This window comes from Macaca thibetana, chromosome 9 (genome assembly GCF_024542745.1).
Source record: "Macaca thibetana thibetana isolate TM-01 chromosome 9, ASM2454274v1, whole genome shotgun sequence".
Taxonomy (NCBI): Eukaryota; Metazoa; Chordata; class Mammalia; order Primates; family Cercopithecidae; genus Macaca; species Macaca thibetana.
In genome coordinates this window covers 38,739,335-38,762,736 of record NC_065586.1, presented here as the reverse complement: position 1 = coordinate 38,762,736, position 23,402 = coordinate 38,739,335, and the positions used below count along the sequence as shown (strand labels likewise).

The following is a 23,402-nucleotide window of genomic DNA, read 5'->3' as shown; positions in this document are numbered from 1 at the left end:
TTAGTGATCAATTCTATTATACTAAAATATTTTTAGAAAATAATGAAACATATCACAATTTCTTTTCTGAGCACTGCTTAAAATATCAATGTATTAAAAAGATTCCATTTAATGGTTTTTATAAATACATTTCAGTGAGTTTACAGCATGGGATAATATGTGACCACTCAAGGCAGAAACATATACAGAAGTATGTTAACATTTGAAAATGGATTTTGGTGTACCAAGTGAGGGTAAAATTCAGTTTGATTATACATACAGACTATGGTCTTGTGTTATCTGACATTATGTCCAAAATATGATAAAATTTGTTATTTGAGGATGTTTGTTTTAATATAAAATGTTTTTCCTTTTTATTATTTTTGATTTCTGCATTGAACATGTACAATGCTATTAGTGAAAGTTTATTATTAATGAAATAAATTTGGGAAGAGCAGCAATATGTATTTTGCACAGATAAAGATAATTTCTCACTTTATGTATTTTTTATGTGCATTAGTATATTCTGTGAACTTTTAGCATCTTCAGAAGAGAATCTTTTTATCTGTGCTTATTGATTTACATATACATTTTATTAAACACATTTTTATTATACATAGATTTATTACTTATATGTCAATAACTATAATCATTTTAGTGTAGTTTTATTATTAGAAAAATAAAATAGCAAATATAAGTGCTTTATTTATAGCAATTTTTTAAGATATTGAACATCCTAACTGTATTTATCCATTCTTTTAATCCATTCATCACATGTAAGCTGAATGCCTATTATGTAGAAGATACATTCTATTAACTCTCAAGACCTTTTCATCCTTAAAAATTTCACATTTACCTGCTCAGCCTGAGCAAAGTGAGGGATTTAAAATTGGAGTATTAGGGCTGAATCTCAATTGAAGCTTTTCCTCTCATCTTTCAAACAAAAACACTTCTGAAGTGAGAAACTAGTAAAAGATAACTACCAACCATGATATTGGAAATTTATAACAGCTCTAAATAGTAATATTAATCTTCAAAAACATCTAATTTGCATGCATTCTATAAATCTAAATATGAATTTCCATACATTCTGTAAATCTAAATAGGGAATAAAATGAGCCATGCCTATTTATTTGAATCCAAAGTTTTCTTTGGCTTGAAGTTTTTAAAATATTAAAGAAGTAGCTTGTTTTAACAATTTGTTGTTTTTATTTCAACTCTTCTTTTGTGTAGTACTCTTAAAAGGTAAAATTTCTTTCATTGTTAATCCTGTGAGTAGGACTGCCATACATATATATGTATATACCATATTCCACTTCTTGGAAGGCACTGTGAATTGTGTGATGCCTCCTTATTTTATGCACCAATAAAAGATTGTTTAAATTTCTGCCAAATATAGTTGTAATAAATAATGAATTATAAGTGGCATTTCCATGCCAGAGATGTTAAAATATGAGAAATTGAGCATCTTAGAATCTTTAAAATACTGTGTTACCTCTAACTTTTAAAACACACCACAAAGTAGGCATAATTGCACCATTTTACTTAAAATGTTTTCTTTGTTAAGTAGTAGTAATAATTATAATATCTAACAATTACTGAGCTGTTACACGTACTAGGAACTCTCCCAAATACTTTGCGTAGATTCTCATTGAGGCATCACAGTGATGTCCTGAGATAACTACTGTATTCATCTTCATTTGATTGATGAGAAAATTGAGGTGCAGAAAGTTTAAGTGACAGCTAGAAAGTGAAAGATCTTAAAGTAATATTCAAGCTCAAGTTGAACTGAATCCAAAGGTCAAATTCTTTGTATTCAAACAGGCACTCTTTCGTTAATGTAGTGAGCAAAAAGAGTGAATGAACATTGTACTTTCTTCAGGAGAATATTAAATATTTGTTTTGAAGGCAGAGAAAGAGCCTGGTATTTAATGTTGACAATTACATAAATCATTGTATGTTTTGAGACAGTGGACTAAACTTTGCCAACAAGTCCTCTCACTCTCATAGGACTGCTCTACACTGGGCCTGTGTCAACGGCCATGCGGAAGTAGTAACATTTCTGGTAGACAGAAAGTGCCGACTTGATGTCCTTGATGGCGAAAACAGGACACCTCTGATGAAGGTAAATAGTAGTCAATTTTTTTCAGTAGAAGATGGATTTGGTTCCAATACACAGAATAAAAATGAATTTAGTTGAAACACAACTAGTCTGTGAAACCTGTGGAATACTTATTTTGATTTCTTATAATTTATAATTTACTTCTTGCTTAAATACCGACAGGCTCTACAATGCCAGAGGGAGGCTTGTGCAAATATTCTGATAGATTCTGGTGCTGATCTAAATGTTGTAGATATGTATGGCAACACAGCTCTCCATTATGCTGTTTATAGTGAGAATTTGTCAATGGTGGCAAAACTGCTGTCCCATGGTGCAGTCATCGAAGTGCAAAACAAGGTAGACGTTAACCAATGTTATTTTCAAAATATTTGAAATCCATTTGTTTTAACATTAACATATGTAAAAGTGTTATATTTGGAAGCTCAAACATTCCTTGAATGAAAATAAGTTGAAAGAACTTAATTACCTAAGATTTTACTTTAAATATTAATATTTTTACAAGAACTATTAGAGACTATGGCTTTTCTGTGCATTTATGATAAATATTTGAGTTTGTTAAAGGTAAAACTTTTTCAAATATTCTTTCCTACCCAAGTTTTTTTTTCTTTCCAATTATTGTAAAACTACAGGAAAGCAAAATTTGCCTTCATAAATTGAGTCAACATGTAAAATTTAGGAGACATGCAGAAATCTGGATTTCTTCTTAAAGGACTGAATCTGGTGTCTCTTGAGCCCATATGACTGTTTTGCGTGCTAAGAAGACGTTCCAGCTTTACACAAAGCATATGCTTCCAGTTTGCTACTGTGCCCACCTAGTTACATCACTTACTCAACTTACCTCTTTTGCCTTTGTAAATATTTCAGTCATCAATTCCTCTCTCATAGTATATGTTGGTAAAGATTTCAAGGTATTCAAGGCAGTTTATTGGTGTTTATAATATATGGTTTATATCTTACATTAATTCATTAATATTGGAGTTGACTTCTAGAATTTAGAAGATTTTTTTAAACAATGATTTTTCTATATGTAAACCATAAATAATAATCTTTTATTAGAATGCTTTTAAGCCTTTTCAGATTAATCATGGTTGTATTTGAATAAGTTATGTGCATTGCAGAAAATATTATATCCTTCTTCTCAGAATTGTCCCTTAAAATTCAAGTGATTTAGGGGCTTCTATTATGCTAATCCACATAGGTGAGTTAGAACTTTCATGAATAAGCCATTTTATTCATATTTTTGATGTTTTGCCAAAAATTAAGTAGCAATTTCAATAGAAACCAGAATACAAATGGATTGTTGCATTTTAAGAAATAGATATGCATTAGGATCCTAGGATTGTCATTATAATTGATAATAAACTTTTATACTGAATTTCTAATAGCTGAGATAAAATTTTATTGTCTCGTAACAGGAGAAACCCCATGGACCATTTAATAATAAGCAGTCAAAGTTCATTTGAAGCCAATCTCTTTTAATTTAGAGCCACTTCCTTAGTGACTCATTTAGAGCAGGAGTGCCTGACATTGGCATCTGGGATCTTGGGATTATTGATAGAAGAGAATCAAAAGAGTTTGTATCACCCAGAGGAAACCTCCATTTTTCTTGGAAAGCTTACAAAACTGCATCCCTGAAATTCTAATTTGTCAAATGTTAATCTCTGCCACAAAAATACATTGTCAAATAAGTATTAGGCAAAGTTCAAGTCATTTATTGAATAATGGACATTTAATTCACAGTTTTATAATATTTCTTGAACATATATAATGGTGGAATCTGTTGGGGTACATTGCTTCTGGTAAGGTAATTATTCTCTGGAATATAGTTTAAGAAACCCTGCCCTAGAGGTAATTATTTAGATTACTCATTTAGTCAAAAACAAATTATTTACTACTATGTCTTAGGGTTTAAGGATATAGAGATAAAAGATACAGCCCTTGCCCTCAAGAAGCTCTTGGTTTAGATGGGAAACCATAAAATCATTACAATATAATGATTTTTGGAGATAACCAGAGTTAATGTGGTGATGCAGAGGTTGAATGTTTACAAGGGAAGGTGCAGTGCATGGGAAAGCACAGAAAAGGGAGAAAGAAGGGACTGCTATTGATTTACTTTCTATTTTATGTGTTTAAGTTAATAGGATATTATGTAAGGTATTCAGTTCAGTTGAGAAATATGTAATTTCATGATTGTAAATTGTTTTGATATTTTGCAGGCTAGCCTCACACCCCTTTTACTGGCCATAATGAAAAGAAGTGAGCGAATTGTGGAATTTTTGCTGACCAAAAATGCAAATGCAAATGTAGTTAATGAGTTTAAATGGTATGGTACTTCTTTTTTTTTTTTTTTAAAAACACTTGACTAGTGTTCTAGATTAATAACACTCAAGTCAGAAATATTAAATTAATAACATTTAGTTAAAATTATTAGATTATAGTGAAACATATAAACACAAATTATCAGAAGAAAAGTGATTATTTGGACTGGTCAACATAAAGAACAGTATATAGTAGGACTTATCTTCTCTTATTATATCGACTGATTCTTATGTGTAATCTGATGTTTTTGGTTGCATCATCTTCTATTAATGAAAGTGGTTCTGTATTAGTTTTAAGAAGTGTGAACCTTTTCAGTTTATTTTATAATTCAATATTGAATTATTAACAGTTTTATAGTATTTTTCTAACTTCTCTTTTTTATACACTTTTTAAAACATGCAATATTTGCTGGGCATGGTAGCTGTTGCCTGTTATCCCAGCACTTTGGGAGGCCAAGGTGGTTGGATCACATGAGGCCAGGAGTTTGAGACCAGCTTAGCCAATATGGTGAAACCCCATCTCTAATAAAAACACAAAAATTAGCTGGGCATGGTGGCACATGCCTGTAGTCCCAGCTACTCAGGGGGCTGAGACACGAGAATCGCTTGACCCAGGAGGCAGAGGTTGCAGTGAGCTGAGATCATGCCACCACACTCCAGCCTGGGTAATAGAGTGAGATTCTATCTCAAAGAAAAAAAACCAATATTAAATAGAAATAGGAGTATAAAATCATTTTGTCTTTAGGATGACTGTTTGCTTTAATAAAGTTGTTTTCTTTGAAGCATATTAATTTTAGGTTATCCCTATGTGACTGTTAATTGCTGCCACCAGATACTGTGAATTTATTATTATTTTTTCCTTTTTTATTCATAGGGTATTTTTATTTTTAATTTGAATGGGTAGAGGGAAGAAAGACATCTTTAGTTGGATTAATATTTTAGTTAATTAAGATAAGCCATAGGTGAGTGATAAAGAGAAAAGATGCTTTTGATTCACACAAGACTGAGTTTAATTTATAGCTTCCACACTTGATAGGTGTGACTTTGCAAACATTACTTAATACCAAGTATGATTTTCTATATGAAAAGGAGAATAGTAATATGTCCTTTAAGAATGATTATATTGAAGTAACATTATAAATATCAACAGCATTTAATTCAGTGTTTCATACATTGTTATCAGCATTGTTCACTAAACTTTCTATGACTGCTACTACTATCATTATTCCTAATATTGTTTTAAGCTTTCAGATTGCTCTCACTTGTCTAACTTCTAGCTGATTTTGAAGTACAAAATATTACATCAGACTAAGGAAGAAATAGATAATTTTTCACTTAAATATTTGCCTCTTTGAGATTAGTGAACAAAGCATAATTCCTTGCCCCTCAAAGGACTTTATGTTAGCCAATTCTAGTATGCCATATCCCAATGGGACATGAGTCTTTTTGCCCCTTCCTTTTAGATTTGGTGGTAATTTGCAAGGATAAACACTTGAGCACTCCAGATACTTATGTTTGTTAGTACATGTAAATGGTTAATTCTACACTGACAGGCACATATTAAATTGGTTCTGCTCATAATAAGTTATTTCTTTGTTATTTTAGCACAGCCCTTATGCTTGCCATATGTGATGGATCATCAGAGATAGTTGGCATGCTTCTTCAGCAAAATGTTGACATCTTTGCTGAAGATATGTGTGGAATGACTGCAGAACATTATGCTGCTGCTTGTGGAGTTATTGTGTAAGTGTTTACATTTAAAGGCTAGGTGAGATTTTATAGTTTGTTCCAGGTAGTTTTTGAATGACAGTGACTTAATTCACTTTATCAGCCAGAAACTAGGCAAAAAGCCAGACTAGTTAGAAGGAGTATTGGGTCCAGAATTCTTTATTTTAGGACTTTCAACAACTTTATCCCTAGGGATCCTAATGTTGACTGCTTGATTTGAAGTATAATCCCTATGCGCGGGATAAATACAGTGTCACAATTTTAATTTTTCTAATTAGTTATTTGGGTCTTGAAATGTCCACTTTGGCAGAAAACCTGATAGTGTCCCCTGGGGGCTGTCTTCCATATCTCAATACTTGAATTTTTAAAAAGAATCTAAGGGGTTCCTTAAGTCCAAGGAAGATATTCATTTTGTATAAGTCAGAAGGACTTGGGGGGACATGGCCATTCTCTTCATTTTGTTATTTCCATTGATTCTGTTGCTGCATCGTTGCCATTGAAATTGCGCCTGCAGTCTGGCAATGATCGACCTTTGTGACCAGGATGCCCTTACTAACACAGATCCCTCAGTTTTCATAGTGATCCGTATGTAGACTTCAAAGTTATTACAGTTTTTTTTTTTACTTTTTTTAAAAAAAGTTATTATTTTTTTTTATTAATTACAAAGTTAATACACATACATATTCTCAGCCATTGTTTCCAAAGTACCAGCACTCCGCTCTGGCAGCTAGAACTTTTATCTTTAGCCACACACATAGTGAGCAAGTTGACCCTTCTCCTCCCACTCAAAACCTCATGTGAAACCCACATCTTAACCTGGACTTGGCCTAGACCTTCATGGTAAGTTATCCTTTGAGTGACTTTTTTCTATTTTCTCTAGCAAATATTAGTTGTGATAGTTTAAAACTGTAAGTCAGGTTGAAATAATGTTACAGGAAGAAATTAGAGATCCATTTTTATTCTATTACCAGATCTATATCCCTGGCCCTTTATATCCTGTGTAGCACCATTTTGTAGGTAGTGGAAGGTCTCATCTTATTCTGTAAAATCCCATGTCATCTTTCCAAAGTTGTAGTGGGTTCTAACTTGTGGTTGTCCCCTCAAGTGATTCTTTTTTCCTAAAAGTAAAAATCTTCCTTGTTACTTGCATCTCTACCTTGAGTTTTTAAAATATTTTCAAATTCTGCATTACCATGAAGCCATTCAATAGACTTCACTCTATCTCAAGTAAGTTGTTTAGATTTAACAGAGCAAGCCTCATCCATCACTGATAGTCTTCACATATAAAAGTAGGGATTTGTGCTGACTTCAGGGGTACATATGCTAAAATTGAAACAATGTCAAGAAGGTCAGCATGGTCCCTGCACAAGGATGACATACAAATCTGTGAAGTGTTGCGTATTTCTTGCAGTCCCCAAAAGGACATGTAACTACTTTCTAACTAGCTCCAAGGAAACGGTGTGAGTCAAAGCAAAATGGGTGGCACCCAGTATTGCAATTGTGATTTTCATACAAAAAATATTTATGTAAGGTGATATATGAAATGAGGTATGGTAACACATAGGATCTTCTGTGCAATATGTTGTTAGTAGGCATCTCAGAAATGAGAAAATACCAACTTGTATCTTCTTTGTGGAACTTATAAAAAATAAAGGTAGGGTTTTGTCTTCTACAGCAGCTGGAAATGAACATAGTGACTAAGCATCATTCTAACAAAGATTTGTTCATTCAGGTTAAAGGAGGTAGATAAAGAGTAGTAGTAGTCCAAGCCAGATGCTGACATCTGTTAGTTTTCTGCCTTTGGTGTGACTGATGAGCTCAGTAATAGAGGATAATCAGGTTATCCAATTTAATGAATTAATATATTTATAAATAAATTTCATTACAAATTATAAAATAGCTTAGATGCCTAAATTACAAGCCACAAGGAATAGAACATCTAATAACCAAAAGCAGGAATTAATAACAGAAAACTGCAACATTTGAACATTATAACCTATGAATAAACACTTTTTAAAAAAAAATTAAATTTATTTTTTGTAGAGACAGAGTCTCCCTGGGTTGCCCAGGCTGGTCTTGAACTTCTGGGCTCAAGCAATCCTCCTGTCTCAGCATCCCAAAGTGATTGCATCACAGGCATGAGCCACTGCACCAGGCCAACACATGGTGTTTTATTGGGAATTTTAAAATAGCTTCAGCAATAAGGTTCAAGAATAAATTATTTCATTGTTTCATTATTTCTTTGAGCATTTTAAAAGTGTTTTATTGTTAAATCTTTGTGATAACCTAGTGAAATAAGGCTCTAAAATCCTCATTTTTAGAAGACATTGAGCCTAAGAGAAGCAACTTGTTCAAGAAAAAATACCTGTTGGTAACTGCGCTAGGACTTTTTCTGAGTTAGGGACATTTTCTATTAAGCCAAGCTAACTCTAGTTAAATTTACTGAGTTATACAGCCCTCAATTCATGAATATTTCATCTTGCTTTATTTCTTCTTTAATTAGAAGCCTAATAAGTTCATAGAGCTTACAAACTTAAAGTCTATGGAATAAGTAATGTTCTGATGTTAGCTCTGATATTGTCTGAAATGCTCTAAGAACTTAATAAATTTAGTAAATGTTTTTTATATCAGCATTAAAATAGTAATTTTATTTATTACATTTTTATACATAGCATTCATCAACAACTTTTGAAACATATACGAAAATTATCTAAAAATCCTCAAAATACCAATCCAGGTAAGACTTCGGATAGTAAGCTACTCTTGGTGGTGCTACCATAAGATTATGGAAGTGTTGATCACGAAAAAGCAATTCAAAAAGCAATGTGTAAATAGCATGTGTTTACATATATACATATATGTGGGTATATGTGGGTATGTACATATATATATATATATATAGCTTTGATTTAATTTTTTAGTTTATTATTCAGAGTTAGTTAAGAATTTAGTTGTAGGTAGTTTATAATCTCAAAAAATGTTATCTGAAAAAATGTTTAATTATGGTCCCTAAAATCCTATATAATACTTTTGTATAAATAACACAATTTTGTATATTGCATGATTCCTCAATTGTCATAACAACTTAAACTTGTTATAAAATGTATAACCCTTTGTGTGATTGATGAGCTCAGTAATAGGGGATGATCAGGTTATCCAATTTAATGAATTAATATATTTATAAATAAATTTTATTACAAATTATAATTAGTTTACATGCCCTGAATTACAAGCCACAAAGAATCGAACATCTAATAACGAAAAGTAGGAATTAATAACAGAAAACTGTAACATTTGAATATTATAACCTGCGGGAGTCTATCCTGCAGACCCCGGCTGCGTGACAAATGAGACGCATATCCAGACACCGATATTCAGTGAAAGAGCAGCAAGGGTTCTCAGCCAATTACAGACACCAAGGAAGTTGCTGTAAAGAGTCAGCAGCCACAACCCTGGCAAGCTGGCCCCGTGGGCAAAGTTTTAATGACAAAGGCTTTGAGTCAACATACCTGTGGGTAATTAATCTGGTGGCCCCACCCCGGGAGAGCCATCCTGCTGGTGGGTGATCAAAGGGGAGTCTTAAAGCTGCATGAGTGGCCGGGCGCGGTGGCTCACGCCTGTAATCCCAGCACCTTGGGAGGCCGAGGCGGGCGGATCACGAGATCAGATGATCAAGACCATCCTGGCTAATATGGTGAAACCCCGTCTTTACTAAAAGTACAAAAAATGAGTCACGCTCTGTGGTGGGCGCCTGTAGTCCCAGCTACTCCAGAGCTGAGGCAGGAGAATGGCGTGGACCCGGGAGGTGGAGCTTGCAGTGAGCTGAGATCGCGCCACTGCGCTCCAGCCTGGACGACAGAGTGAGACTCGGTCTCAAAAAAACAAAAACAAAACAAACAAACAAAAAAACGCATGAGTAAACAAGCTATTTAGATAAACTACTCTACTTTCCTTTGTACCCACTTTAAGCTATTTACTCAAGGTAAAGATTAGACTGCTTTCAGCTATAACCCTATCTTGAGACTTTTACAAAACCTTCCGGCCTTCCAAGAAGATTTGTGTCTATGTCCTATAATGTCATCTTAAAATGTTTCCCACCAACCTGATGAACTCCTACAATAACCTATGAAGAAACATGGTTTTATTTATTTATTTATTTACTGTAGAGACAGGGTCTTCTTATGTTGCCCTCAGGCTGGTATTGAACTTCTGGGCTCTATTTAATTTTTACAATAAATGGTTTGCATTTAGTAAATGAGAATTAATTACAGTTGAATATTGAGCAATATAAGAGTTAGGGTGCTGATCCTCCATGCAGCTGAAAATCTGCTTCATATGAAAATCTGTTTCTTATGACTCCACCAAAACTTTGCTAATAGTCCACTCTTGACCTGGAGCCTTATTGAAAGCATAAACAGTCAATTAACACATAGTTTCTATTTTATATGCACTGTATACTGTATTCTTACAATAAAGTGAGCTGGAGGAAAGAAACTGCTAGAAGGAGGAAAAAATATATTCACTATTTATTAAGTGGAAGTGAATTAGTATACATGAAAGTCTTCATTCTTATTGCCTTCACATTGAGTAGTCTGATAAGGAGAAGGCAGAGGAGAGATTTGTCTTGCTATCTTGCAGTGGCAAAGGAAAAGAAAAATCTATTAGTGGGCTCCTAGAGTGAAAACCCTTATTCGAGGATCAACTGTGTGACATAGTGACTTGTGTCGCTAAAAAAGTAACTATCTTTAGAATTTGGCATTTAATAATACTTTTCTGGCACCATAAACAAATGTCAACAAGAATTGTAAAACTTAGCCAGGGTACATCAGTACCAATAGGAGATTATCTTTCAACGACACCTACGGAGTGCAGAAGTCAGAAAAGCAATTCTTTATTGAGAAGTGCAGGATGTTACATAGTCTTGTACCAACAAGGTCTCACTATTATCAACTTCATTCCCTCTAAGTTGAAACCAAATAAGATATATTTACTTCATTAGAACAAGGTATGTTGTTCTATCTGCTGGATAATTAGTGTGTGAATAGCAATTTTGTTACAAGAAGTTACTCTGTTTCTAATAGCCAAAATATTATCATTATAAATATTCAAATAACACTAAACTCAAAAAGTTATAAAAAAATTACAAAAACTTTTCACAATAATGAAAATGCTACTGTGATATATAAATGTGACACAATGCATTTTACAATATGAACTGTATGAGCACATCTTTAATTTATTACGTATTTATCAAAGGACCTCTATAAGTTAGATTTGGCAAGCTGCAGGAGACAAAGATGGACTACACATAGTTTGGGTCTTTACAGTGCTCATAATACAGTAGAGCTGTGCCTACTGAATTTCTGTATTTTTCCAACAGAATTTCCCTAAAAATGCTTTTTTTTTTTTTTCGTTTATCCACTTGTCCACTTAACAAATAACTGTCAGGTATCTTTAAGGTACTAAGCATCTTCCTTGTTATTATCATTGTCATTTTTTATTTGCTTCTTTATTAAGGTACTAAGCATTTTTTCCTGTTATTGTCATCTTTTTTATTATTTATTACTTTATTTAGTGCTTACTCTGTGCCAGAACTCCTTTGAGAGCTTATAATTATTACTTATTATGTCATGTCATTACCATATTCAGCATGTGTCAGACATTTTATATCCAAGGTGAAGAATTAAAGCTTTAAAAAATTTAGTAGTGTCCAGTCACAGTGGCTCACTCCTGTAATCCTAGCACTTTGGGAGGCCAAGGCAGATGGTTTGCTTGAACTCAGGAGTTTGAGACCAGCCTGACTAACATGGTGAAACCCATCTCTACTAAATATGAAAAATTAGCCGGGTGATGTGGCCTGTGCCTGTAATCCCAGCTACTTGGGAGGCTGAGGTAAGAGGGTCACTTGACGTGGGAGAATTGTTTGAATTGCATTGAACTGAGATCGCGCCACTGCACTCTAGCCTGGGTAACAGAGCAAGACTCCATCAAAAAAAAAAAAAAAAAAAAAAAAAAAAGAGAGAGAAAAGAAAAGTTTGGTAATATTTAAGGAAAGCATACAGAATGAGTAGAAGTTTGCCAGGTGAAGAGTCAGGAGGATGATATTTAGCAGAAAGAAAATTTAACCAGATTGCATGTTTGGCAGAAGGAACACCTGCAGGAACAACTGATGAGGCTGCACCCTTGGCGGAAAGAACTCCTGACATGGCTGAAAGCTTGGTGGAAAGACCACCTGATGAGGCTGCACCCTTGGTGGAGGGAACATCTGACAAAATTCAATGTCTGGGGAAAGCGACATCTGGAAAGTTTGAACAGTCCTCAGAAGAAACACCTAGGAAAATTATGAGGCCTACAAAAGAAACATCTGAGAAATCTGAATGGCCAGCAAAAGAAAGACCTAGGAAGATCACATGGGAGGAAAAAGAAACATCTGTAAAGACTGAATGTGTGGCAGGAGTAACACCTAATAAAACTGAAGATTTGGAAAAAGGAACATCTAAGGTGATCACATGTCCTACAAAAGAAACATCTATAAAAGCGAGTACAAATGGTAAGATACTTTAGTGAACTTTGTAGGGTTTATTGTCACTTCAGGTTCCCTAGTGAAAAAAGCGTGATATGGGAGTTGTTGGGAATGACTTGAATATGTAAATAAGGCAAACTTAGGCAACACTTTTTGATAGTATAGAAATAAGTAGATCTTATTCTGTAGGCCCTGGAAAAATTCTCACAATACTTCTGATTGTAAATACTAGATGAATTAACTAACAATGGCTAAAACCATAGGAACTAAAGTTCTTTTGGTGGTTCAGGGACATCATAGGCTCCCATTTTTATTGATTGATTGATTGATTGATTGATTGATTGATTGATTTGAGATGGAGTCTCACACTGTTGCCTGGGCTGGAGTGCAATGGCGCGAGCGATCTCGCCTCACTGCAACCTCTGTCTCCTGGGTTCATGCAATTCTCCTGCCTCAGCCTCTCAAGTAGCTGGCATTACAGGCACCCACCACCATACCTGGCTAATTTTTTGTATTTTTAGTAGAGACAGGGTTTCACTATATTGGCCAAACTCGAACTCCTGACCTCGTAGATATCCCCTCCTTGGCCTCCAAAAGTGCTGGGAATTCAGGTGTAAGCTACCGTGCCCAGCCAGGATCCCACTTTTGGTAGGCTAATTAACAACAGCTCCAATCATCATGCTCTCTCAAGACAATATTTAAAGGCTAGAAGGGCTGCTTTTGTTCACATGTTTCTTTTAAATAGGGAGAAAACTTGGAAACTTGCAGTAATCTTCCTGTAACCTTTTTGTTGGCTGGATTATACCATATGCCATTTCTAAGCCAGTCACTAGGAAAGCAAATGTAATTACTGTGATTAGTTTAGAATAATGGTTTCTCTTTTTGAGATGGAATGGGGTAATGGAATACTGAATATCTAAAGAAACTTGTGTTTCTACAGCAAGAAAGAATAAATAATGTCTATGCGTAGGAAGCCAGCAATGTTTTCTGCAGGGATTCATTGGAAAAGTTTGAGCAGGGGAGTCACAAGATTAGATCTGAGTATCAGGGCATTTTGGTCATGGTATAATGCAGAGATTGGCAAACTTTTCCTGTAAAGTGCCAGATAGGAAATATGTTAGACCACCAAGTGTGGTGGCTCATGCCTGTAATCCCAGCAGTTTGGGAGGCTGAGGCAGGTGAATCATGAGGTTATGAGTTTGAGAGCAGCCTGGCCAATATGGTGAAACCCCATCTCTACTAAAAATACAAAAAAAAAAAAAATCCAGGTGTGGTGGCACGTGCCTGTAATCCCAGCTATTTGGGAGGCTGAGGCAGGAGAATCGCTTGAACCAAGGAGGCGGAGGCTGCAGTGAGCTGAGATCGCACCGCTGCATTGGAGCCTGGGTGACAGAGCAGCACTCCATCTGAAAAAAAAAAAAAAGAAACTAAGTATGTTAGGCCAGGTGGTCTCTATTACAGCTATTGAACTCTGCATTGTAGGGTGAAAGCAGTCATACATAATGTGTGAGCAAATAGGCATGATTGTACTCCAATAAAACATTGTATAAAATACCATTTGGTAAGCTGAATTTGGTCGGTGGCATATAGTTTGCTGGTCCTTCATATAGAAGATAATTACATAAAAGGATTTAAAAACAAAGTAAGCTTTTGTAGTAGTTCATGCTATAGTCTCTTTTTTTTTTTTTTTTTTTTTTGGTCACCAATCTGTGGCCTAGTATCAATCTATGATGAAAGTTTGACCCATCCAGGTTAAAGCTCAATTTACATATTTAAACCTGTAGGTCTTTCTTTGCCGTTATTTTATTTTGATTTGTTTTGCTAAATATTTTTAAACTTAAAAAATAACAATAGTAATTGGTAGGGTTTCTTTTTCACTGTGAAAGCCATCAGATAAGGGGCCATGTCTAAGTAGGAAATATAAACATAAAATAATAAGTTTGCATTTCCAGTGGCACTGGAAAGATAAAGCAAAGGCAGAAAAGAGATACAGTTAATACAGTTTAGTTATTATTGAGTTTAAAAAGCTATGGGACAGAGAAAATCTCAGGTCATAAGTTTACAGATTGTGAATAAGCATTTACAATGCTCATGGGGAAGGAGTAGAAAATTGTCAAGTCAGGGCTGGGCGCGGTGGCTCAGGCCTGTAATCCCAGCACTTTGGGAGGCCAAGGTGGGCAGATCACGAGGTCAGGAGATCGAGACCATCCTGGCTAACGCAGTGAAACTCCATCTCTACTAAAAATACAAAAAATTAGCTGGGTGTCGTGGCGGACGCCTGTAGTTCCAGCTACTTGGGAGGCTGAGGCAGGAGAATGGCATAAACCCAGGAGACGGAGAGTGCAGTGCACTGAGATCTCACCAGTGCACTCCAGCCTGGGCAACAGAGCAAGACTCCATCTCAAAAAAAGAGAAAGAAAGAAAATTGTCAGGTCAGTAGAGAAGTGCAAACAGTCATGGGACAGACCAACAGTTTTCTTTACATGATGAGTTTAATGAAACACTCATGTGTGATACTTTCAGTAGGTAATTGGATTATAGGTATTTCTAGCTGGAGATAGAACTCTGGTTGGAGATGTAGGCATAGAATAATTTTATTATAATTATTAGGCAAAGCCATAGATTTCAATGAACTTATCCATGATGCAGAAGATGTAGAAAAAGAAGAAAGTCATTGACAAAACCTTGGGAGTATCAACATTTCACAGAGTCAAAAGACTTGGTCAAGGAGATTGAGCAGTGGCTAAAGAAAAGTATGAGAGGAGTCAGAGAAAGTGATGTTGCAAATTACTTTTAAATGTGAGAATTTCAAGCAGTAAGTTTACTGAAAAGTCAATTGAATTTAACTTACAAATTCTTCAGTGGTAATCTGTTCAAAAGAATTATTTTAGAGTTTTTTTTTTAAAAATTTATTTATTATTATTATACTTTAAGTTGTAGGGTACATGTGCATAACGTGCAGGTTTGTTACATATGTATACTTGTGCCATGTTGGTGTGCTGCACCCATCAACTCGTCATTTACATCAGGTATAACTCCCAATGCAATCCCTCCCCCCTCCCCCCTCCCCATGATAGGCCCCTGTGTGTGATGTTCCCCTTCCTGAGTCCAAGTGATCTCATTGTTCAGTTCCCACCTATGAGTGAGAACATGCGGTGTTTGGTTTTCTGTTCTTGTGATAGTTTGCTAAGAATGATGGTTTTTTCCAGCTGCATCCATGTCCCTACAAAGGACACAAACTCATCCTTTTTGATGGCTGCGTAGTATTCCATGGTGTATATGTGCCACATTTTCTTAATCCAATCTGTCACTGATGGACATTTGGGTTGATTCCAATCTTTGCTATTGTGAATAGTGCTGCAATAAACATACGTGTGCATGTGTCTTTATAGCAGCATAATTTATAATCCTTTGGGTATATACCCAGTAATGGGATGGCTGGGTCGTATGGTACATCTAGTTCTAGATCCTTGAGGAATCGCCATACTGTTTTCCATAATGGTTGAACTAGTTTACAATCCCACCAACAGTGTAAAAGTGTTCCTATTTCTCCACATCCTCTCCAGCACCTGTTGTTTCCTGACTTTTTAATGATCGCCATTCTAACTGGTGTCAGATGGTATCTCATTATGGTTTTGATTTGCATTTCTCTGATGGCCAGTGATGATGAGCATTTTTTCATGTGTCTGTTGGCTGTATGAATGTCTTCTTTTGAGAAATGTCTATTCATATCCTTTGCCCATTTTTTGATGGGGTTGTTTGTTTTTTTCTTGTAAATTTGTTTGAGTTCTTTGTAGGTTCTGGATATTAGCCCTTTGTCAGATGAGTAGATTGCAAAAATGTTCTCCCCTTCTGTAGGTTGCCTGTTCACTCTGATGGTAGTTTCTTTTGCTGTGCAGACGCTCTTTAGTTTAATGAGATCCCATTTGTCAATTTTGGCTTTTGCTGCCATTGCTTTTGGTGTTTTAGACATGAAGTCTTTGCCCATGCCTATGTCCTGAATGGTACTACCTAGGTTTTCTTCTAGGATTTTTATGGTATTAGGTCTAACATTTAAGTCTCTAATCCATCTTGAATTAATTTTCGTATAAGGAGTAAGGAAAGGATCCAGTTTCAGCTTTCTACTTATGGCTAGCCAATTTTCCCAGCACCATTTATTAAATAGGGAATCCTTTCCCCATTTCTTGTTTTTGTCAGGTTTGTCAAAGATCAGATGGCTGTAGATGTGTGGTATTATTTCTGAGGACTCTGTTCTGTTCCATTGGTCTATATCTCTGTTTTGGTACCAGTACCATGCTGTTTTGGTTACTGTAGCCTTGTAGTATAGTTTGAAGTCAGGTAGCGTGATGCCTCCAGCTTTGTTCTTTTGACTTAGGATTGTCTTGGAGATGCAGGCTCTTTTTTGGTTCCATATGAACTTTAAAGCAGTTTTTTCCAATTCTGTGAAGAAACTCATTGGTAGCTTGATGGGGATGGCATTGAATCTATAAATTACCTTGGGCAGTATGGCCATTTTCACGATATGGATTCTTCCTATCCATGAGCATGGTATGTTCTTCCATTTGTTTGTGTCCTCTTTTATTTCACTGAGCAGTGGTTTGTAGTTCTCCTTGAAGAGGTCCTTTACATCCCTTGTAAGTTGGATTCCTAGGTATTTGATTCTCTTTGAAGCAATTGTGAATGGAAGTTCATTCCTGATTTGGCTCTCTGTTTGTCTGTTACTGGTGTATAAGAATGCTTGTGATTTTTGCACATTAATTTTGTATCCTGAGACTTTGCTGAAGTTGCTTATCAGCTTAAGGAGATTTTGGGCTGAGACAATGGGGTTTTCTAAATATACAATCATGTCATCTGCAAACAGGGACAATTTGACTTCTTCTTTTCCTAACTGAATACCCTTGATTTCTTTCTCTTGCCTACTTGCCCTAGCCAGAACTTCCAACACTATGTTGAATAGGAGTGGTGAGAGAGGGCATCCCTGTCTTGTGCCAGTTTTCAAAGGGAATTTTTGCAGTTTTTGCCCATTCAGTATGATATTGGCTGTGGGTTTGTCATAAATAGCTCTTATTATTTTGAGGTACGTTCCATCAATACCGAATTTATTGAGCCTTTTTAGCATGAAGGGCTGTTGAATTTTGTCAAAAGCCTTTTCTGCATCTATTGAGATAATCATGTGGTTCTTGTCTTTGGTTCTGTTTATATGCTGGATTATGTTTATTGATTTGCGAATGTTCAACCAGCCTTGCATCCCAGGGATGAAGCCCACTTGATCATGGTGGATAAGCTTTTTGATGTGTTGCTGAATCCGGTTTGCCAGTATTTTATTGAGGATTTTTGCATCAATGTTTATCAGGGATATTGGTCTAAAATTCTCTTTTTTTGTTGTGTCTCTGCCAGGCTTTGGTATCAGGATGATGTTGGCCTCATAAAATGAGTTAGGGAGGATTCCCTCTTTTTCTATTGATTGGAATTGTTTCAGAAGGAATGGTACCAACTCCTCCTTGTACCTCTGGTAGAATTCAGCTGTGAATCCATCTGGTCCTGGACTTTTTTTGGTTGGTAGGCTATTAATTGTTGCCTCAATTTCAGAGCCTGCTATTGGTCTATTCAGGGATTCCACTTCTTCCTGGTTTAGTCTTGGAAGAGTGTAAGTGTCCAGGAAATTATCCATTTCTTCTAGATTTTCTAGTTTATTTGCATAGAGGTGTTTATAGTATTCTCTGATGGTAGTTTGTATTTCTGTGGGGTCGGTGGTGATATCCCCTTTATCATTTTTAACTGCATCGATTTGATTCTTCTCTCTTTTCTTCTTTATTAGTCTGGCTAGTGGTCTGTCAATTTTGTTGATCTTTTCCAAAAACCAACTCCTGGATTCATTGATTTTTTGGAGGGTTTTTTGTGTCTCTATCTCCTTAAGTTCTGCTCTGATCTTACTTATTTCTTGCCTTCTGCTAGCTTTTGAATGTGTTTGCTCTTGCTTCTCTAGTTCTTTTAATTGTGATGTTAGAGTGTCAATTTTAGATCTTTCCTGCTTTCTCTTGTGGGCATTTAGTGCTATAAATTTCCCTCTACACACTGCTTTAAATGTGTCCCAGAGATTCTGGTATGTTGTATCTTTGTTCTCATTGGTTTCAAAGAACATCTTTATTTCTGCCTTAATTTCGTTATATACCCAGTATTCATTCAGGAGCAGGTTGTTCAGTTTCCATGTAGTTGAGCGGTTTTGATTGAGTTTCTTAGTTCTGAGTTCTAGTTTGATTGCACTGTGGTCTGAGAGACAGTTTGTTATAATTTCTGTTCTTGTACATTTGCTGAGGAGTGCTTTACTTCCAATTACGTGGTCAATTTTGGAGTAAGTACGATGTGGTGCTGAGAAGAATGTATATTCTGTTGATTTGGGGTGGAGAGTTCTATAGATGTCTATTAGGTCTGCTTGCTGCAGAGATGAGTTCAATTCCTGGATATCCTTGTTAACTTTCTGTCTCGTTGATCTGTCTCATGTTGACAGTGGAGTGTTGAAGTCTCCCATTATTATTGTATGGGAGTCTAAGTCTCTTTGTAAGTCTCTAAGGACTTGCTTTATGAATCTGGGTGCTCCTGTATTGGGTGCATATATATTTAGGATAGTTAGCTCTTCCTGTTGAATTGATCCCTTTACCGTTATGTAATGGCCTTCTTTGTCTCTTTTGATCTTTGATGGTTTAAAGTCTGTTTTATCAGAGACTAGTATTGCAACCCCCACTTTTTTTTGTTCTCCATTTGCTTGGTAAATCTTCCTCCATCCCTTTATTTTGAGCCTATGTATGTCTCTGCGTGTGAGATGGGTCTCCTGAATACAGCAGACTGATGGGTCTTGACTCTTTATCCAGTTTGCCAGTCTGTGTCTTTTAATTGGACCATTTAGTCCATTTACATTTAAGGTTAAGATTGTTATGTGTGAACTTGATCCTGCCGTTATGATATTAACTGGTTATTTTGCTCGTTAGTTGATGCAGTTTCTTCCTAGCCTCGATGGTCTTTACATTTTGGCATGTTTTTGCAGTGGCTGGTACCGGTTGTTCCTTTCCATGTTTAGTGCTTCCCTTCAGGGTCTCTTGTAAGGCAGGCCTAGTGGTGACAAAATCTCTAAGCATTTGCTTATCTGTAAAGGATTTTATTTCTCCTTCACTTATGAAACTTAGTTTGGCTGGATATGAAATTCTGGGTTGAAAATTATTTTCTTTAAGAATGTTGAATATTGGCTCCCACTCTCTTCTGGCTTGGAGAGTTTCTGCCGAGAGATCTGCTGTTAGTCTGATGGGCTTCCCTTTGTGGGTAACCCGACCTTTCTCTCTGGCTGCCCTTAACATTTTTTCCTTCATTTCAACTTTGGTGAATCTGGCAATTATGTGTCTTGGAGTTGCTCTTCTCGAGGAGTATTTTTGTGGCGTTCTCTATATTTCCTGGATTTGAATGTTGGCCTGCCCTACTAGGTTGGGGAAGTTTTCCTGGATGATATCCTGCAGAGTGTTTTCCAACTTGGTTCCATTTTCCCCCTCATTTTCAGGCACCCCAATCAGACGTAGATTTGGTCTTTTTACATAATCCCATACTTCTTGCAGGCTTTGTTCATTTCTTTTTCTTCTTTTTTCTTTTGGTTTCTCTTCTCGCTTCATTTCATTCATTTGATCCTCAATCGCTGATACTCTTTCTTCCAGTTGATCGAGTCGGTTACTGAAGCTTGTGCATTTGTCACGTATTTCTCGTGTCATGGTTTTCATCTCTTTCATTTCGTTTAGGACCTTCTCTGCATTAATTACTCTTGCCATCAATTCTTCCACTTTTTTTTCAAGATTTTTAGTTTCTTTGCGCTGGGTACGTAATTCCTCCTTCAGCTCTGAGAAATTTGATGGACTGAAGCCTTCTTCTCTCATCTCGTCAAAGTCATTCTCCGTCCAGCTTTGATCCGTTGCTGGCGATGAGCTGCGCTCCTTTGCCGGGGGAGATGCGCTCTTATTTTTTGAATTTCCAGCTTTTCTGCCCTGCTTTTTCCCCATCTTTGTGGTTTTATCTGCCTCTGGTCTTTGATGATGGTGATGTACTGATGGGGTTTTGGTGTAGGTGTCCTTCCTGTTTGATAGTTTTCCTTCTAACAGTCAGGACCCTCAGCTGTAGGTCTGTTGGAGATTGCTTGAGGTCCACTCCAGACCCTGTTTGCCTGGGTATCAGCAGCAGAGGCTGCAGAAGATAGAATATTTCTGAACAGCGAGTGTACCTGTCTGATTCTTGCTTTGGAAGCTTCCTCTCAGGGGTGTACTCCACCCTGTGAGGTGTGGGGTGTCAGACTGCCCCTAGTGGGGGATGTCTCCCAGTTAGGCTACTCAGGGGTCAGGGACCCACTTGAGCAGGGAGTCTGTCCCTTCTCAGATCTCAACCTCCGTGTTGGGAGATCCACTGCTCTCTTCAAAGCTGTCAGACACAGTCGTTTGCATCTGCAGAGGTTTGGGCTGCGTTTGTTATTGCCCTGTCCCCAGAGGTGGAGTCTACAGAGACAGGCACGTTTCCTTGAGCTGCTGTGAGCTCCACCCAGTTAGAGCTTCCCAGCAGCTTTGTTTACCTACTTAAGCCTCAGCAATGGCGGGCGCCCCTCCCCCAGCCTCGCTGCTGCCTTGCGGGTAGATCACAGACTGCTGTGCTAGCTATGAGGGAGGCTCCGTGGGTGTGGGACCCTCCCAGCCAGGTGTGGGATATGATCTCCTGGTGTGCCTGTTTGCTTAAAGCGCAGTGTTGGGGTGGGAGTTACCCGATTTTCCAGGTGTTGTGTGTCTCAGTTCCCCTGGCTAGGAAAAGGGATTCCCTTCCCCCTTGCGCTTCCCAGGTGAGGCAATGCCTCGCCCTGCTTCAGCTCTCGCTGGTCGGGCTGCAGCAGCTGACCAGCACCGATCGTCCGGCACTCCCCAGTGAGATGAACCCAGTACCTCAGTTGAAAATGCAGAAATCACCGGTCTTCTGTGTCACTCGCGCTGGGAGTTGGAGACTGGAGCTGTTCCTATTCGGCCATCTTGCTCCGCCCCTTATGACTGGATTCTTTCACTCAGCTTAACGTTTTCAAGGTCCTCTGTTGTAGCAAGTATCGACACTTAATTTCTTCTTATTGCTGAGTATATTTCATTGTCTGGATATATCAAACATTTTATTTACCCACTCCTCAGTGGATAAATCTTTAGGTTGTTTCCATTTGGGGCTATTATTAATAATACTGCCATGAACTTTTATGTATAAGTTTTTGTGTTTGCATATGTTTTCATGTCTTTTGGGTGTATACTTATGAATGGAATTGCTGAGTCATATGGTAAGTCTATGTTTAACTTTTAGAGGAAATGCCAGTACATTTTCCAAAGCAGCTATATCATTTTTCATTAGCAGTGTATGAGGGTTCTAATTTCTCCACATTTTTACCAGGAAAGATTCCATCCTAGTGGTGGGAAGTGGCACCTCTCTGTGGTTTTGATTTGCATTCCCTAATGACTAATAATTTTAAGTATGTTTTAATGTGCATCTTAGCCATGTGTATGTCTGCTTTGGAGACATGTCTATTTCCATTCTTTCCCCATTTTCTAATTGGGTCATCTTTTTCTTTCTGAATGGTAAGTGTTCTTTATATATCCTAGATACAAATTTTCTATCACAAATACAGTTTTCAAATATTTTCTCCTAGTCAGTGACTTGTCTTTTTACTTTATTGATAGTATATTTTCAAGTACAGCAGTTTTAAATTCTAATGTTAATCCACATTTTGAGTTGTTATATCTAAGAAGCCACTGCCAAATGTAGTCACAAACATTTATTCCTGTCTTTTCTTTAAAGAAACTTATAGTTTTAGCTCTTAAATTTAGCTCTTTTATTTTGAGATAATTTTTAAATACAGCATTTGGTGGGACTCCAACTTTATTCTTTTGCATATGGAGATTCACTTGTCCCAGAACCACTTGTTGAAAATACTATTCTTTTCCCATGTATTTTGTTATCCTTGTTAAAAATCAATTGACCATACATGCACAGGTCTATTTTTGGATTCTAAATTCGAAAATATTGATCTCTCTATTCTTATGCCAGTACCAAATCCACTTAGAACTCTTTTTCAATCATGTTGCATATTACCAGTTGTATATTATCATACATAATAAAAGTTCAGTATAGAGAAACATCTTTACTTTTTGTTTCTTGAAAGAGCCCATGGCCAGCTTATGCATTGCTGACTCCATGACATGATGGCAAGTCAAGCTTGCAAAGATAAAAGTCCATTCCTTTTTTCTGTATTCAAACCTTTAGACTGTCATTGAATGCCCCTCTCTTGAGTCCTATTTCCATCAAATCTGGGTCACATCATCTTCTGACAGTCTACTATTTCATACATTATGTTTTATTAACTCATTAACTCGTTGTAATTTTACAATCATCTGTAGATGTTATCCATCCTGGGAGGAGAAGAGTCAGTCCAGGCTGTAAGCTTTTCTCATTGGAAATTGAGCGAATTCATCATCTTGCAGTTCACAGGAAGATCCTCTTGACCTGGCACCTGATTCTTATGTATAACACCTGGGATGATCTTTTCTTGATACAGTTCCAGCATTCTCAGAAATCACAATTCTCTGCAATTACCTCTCTCTGCTTAAACAGATCAAGATGCACAGCTATATTTTATAGCTTCATACATATTTTTTAGAATAAATACTTTATCCTATTCAAAGAA

At 36.6% G+C, this 23,402-nt stretch overlaps 1 protein-coding gene and 1 non-coding gene across 2 annotated transcripts; both read left to right on the top strand.

The window, feature by feature from the left end:
* Positions 1-1,697: 1,697 nt before the first annotated feature.
* Positions 1,698-12,969, top strand: LOC126963115 (ankyrin repeat domain-containing protein 30B-like). Its single transcript, XM_050805108.1, has 6 exons — positions 1,698-2,104; positions 2,264-2,437; positions 4,318-4,424; positions 6,025-6,162; positions 8,820-8,884; positions 12,293-12,969. Exons 1-6 carry the CDS (start codon positions 2,099-2,101, stop codon positions 12,709-12,711), a joined length of 909 nt encoding a protein of 302 aa, XP_050661065.1. The 5' UTR covers positions 1,698-2,098; the 3' UTR covers positions 12,712-12,969.
* Positions 7,447-7,553, top strand: LOC126963432 (U6 spliceosomal RNA). Its single transcript, XR_007729071.1, has one exon. It is a non-coding gene; the product is annotated as a U6 spliceosomal RNA (small nuclear RNA).
* Positions 12,970-23,402: the final 10,433 nt, after the last annotated feature.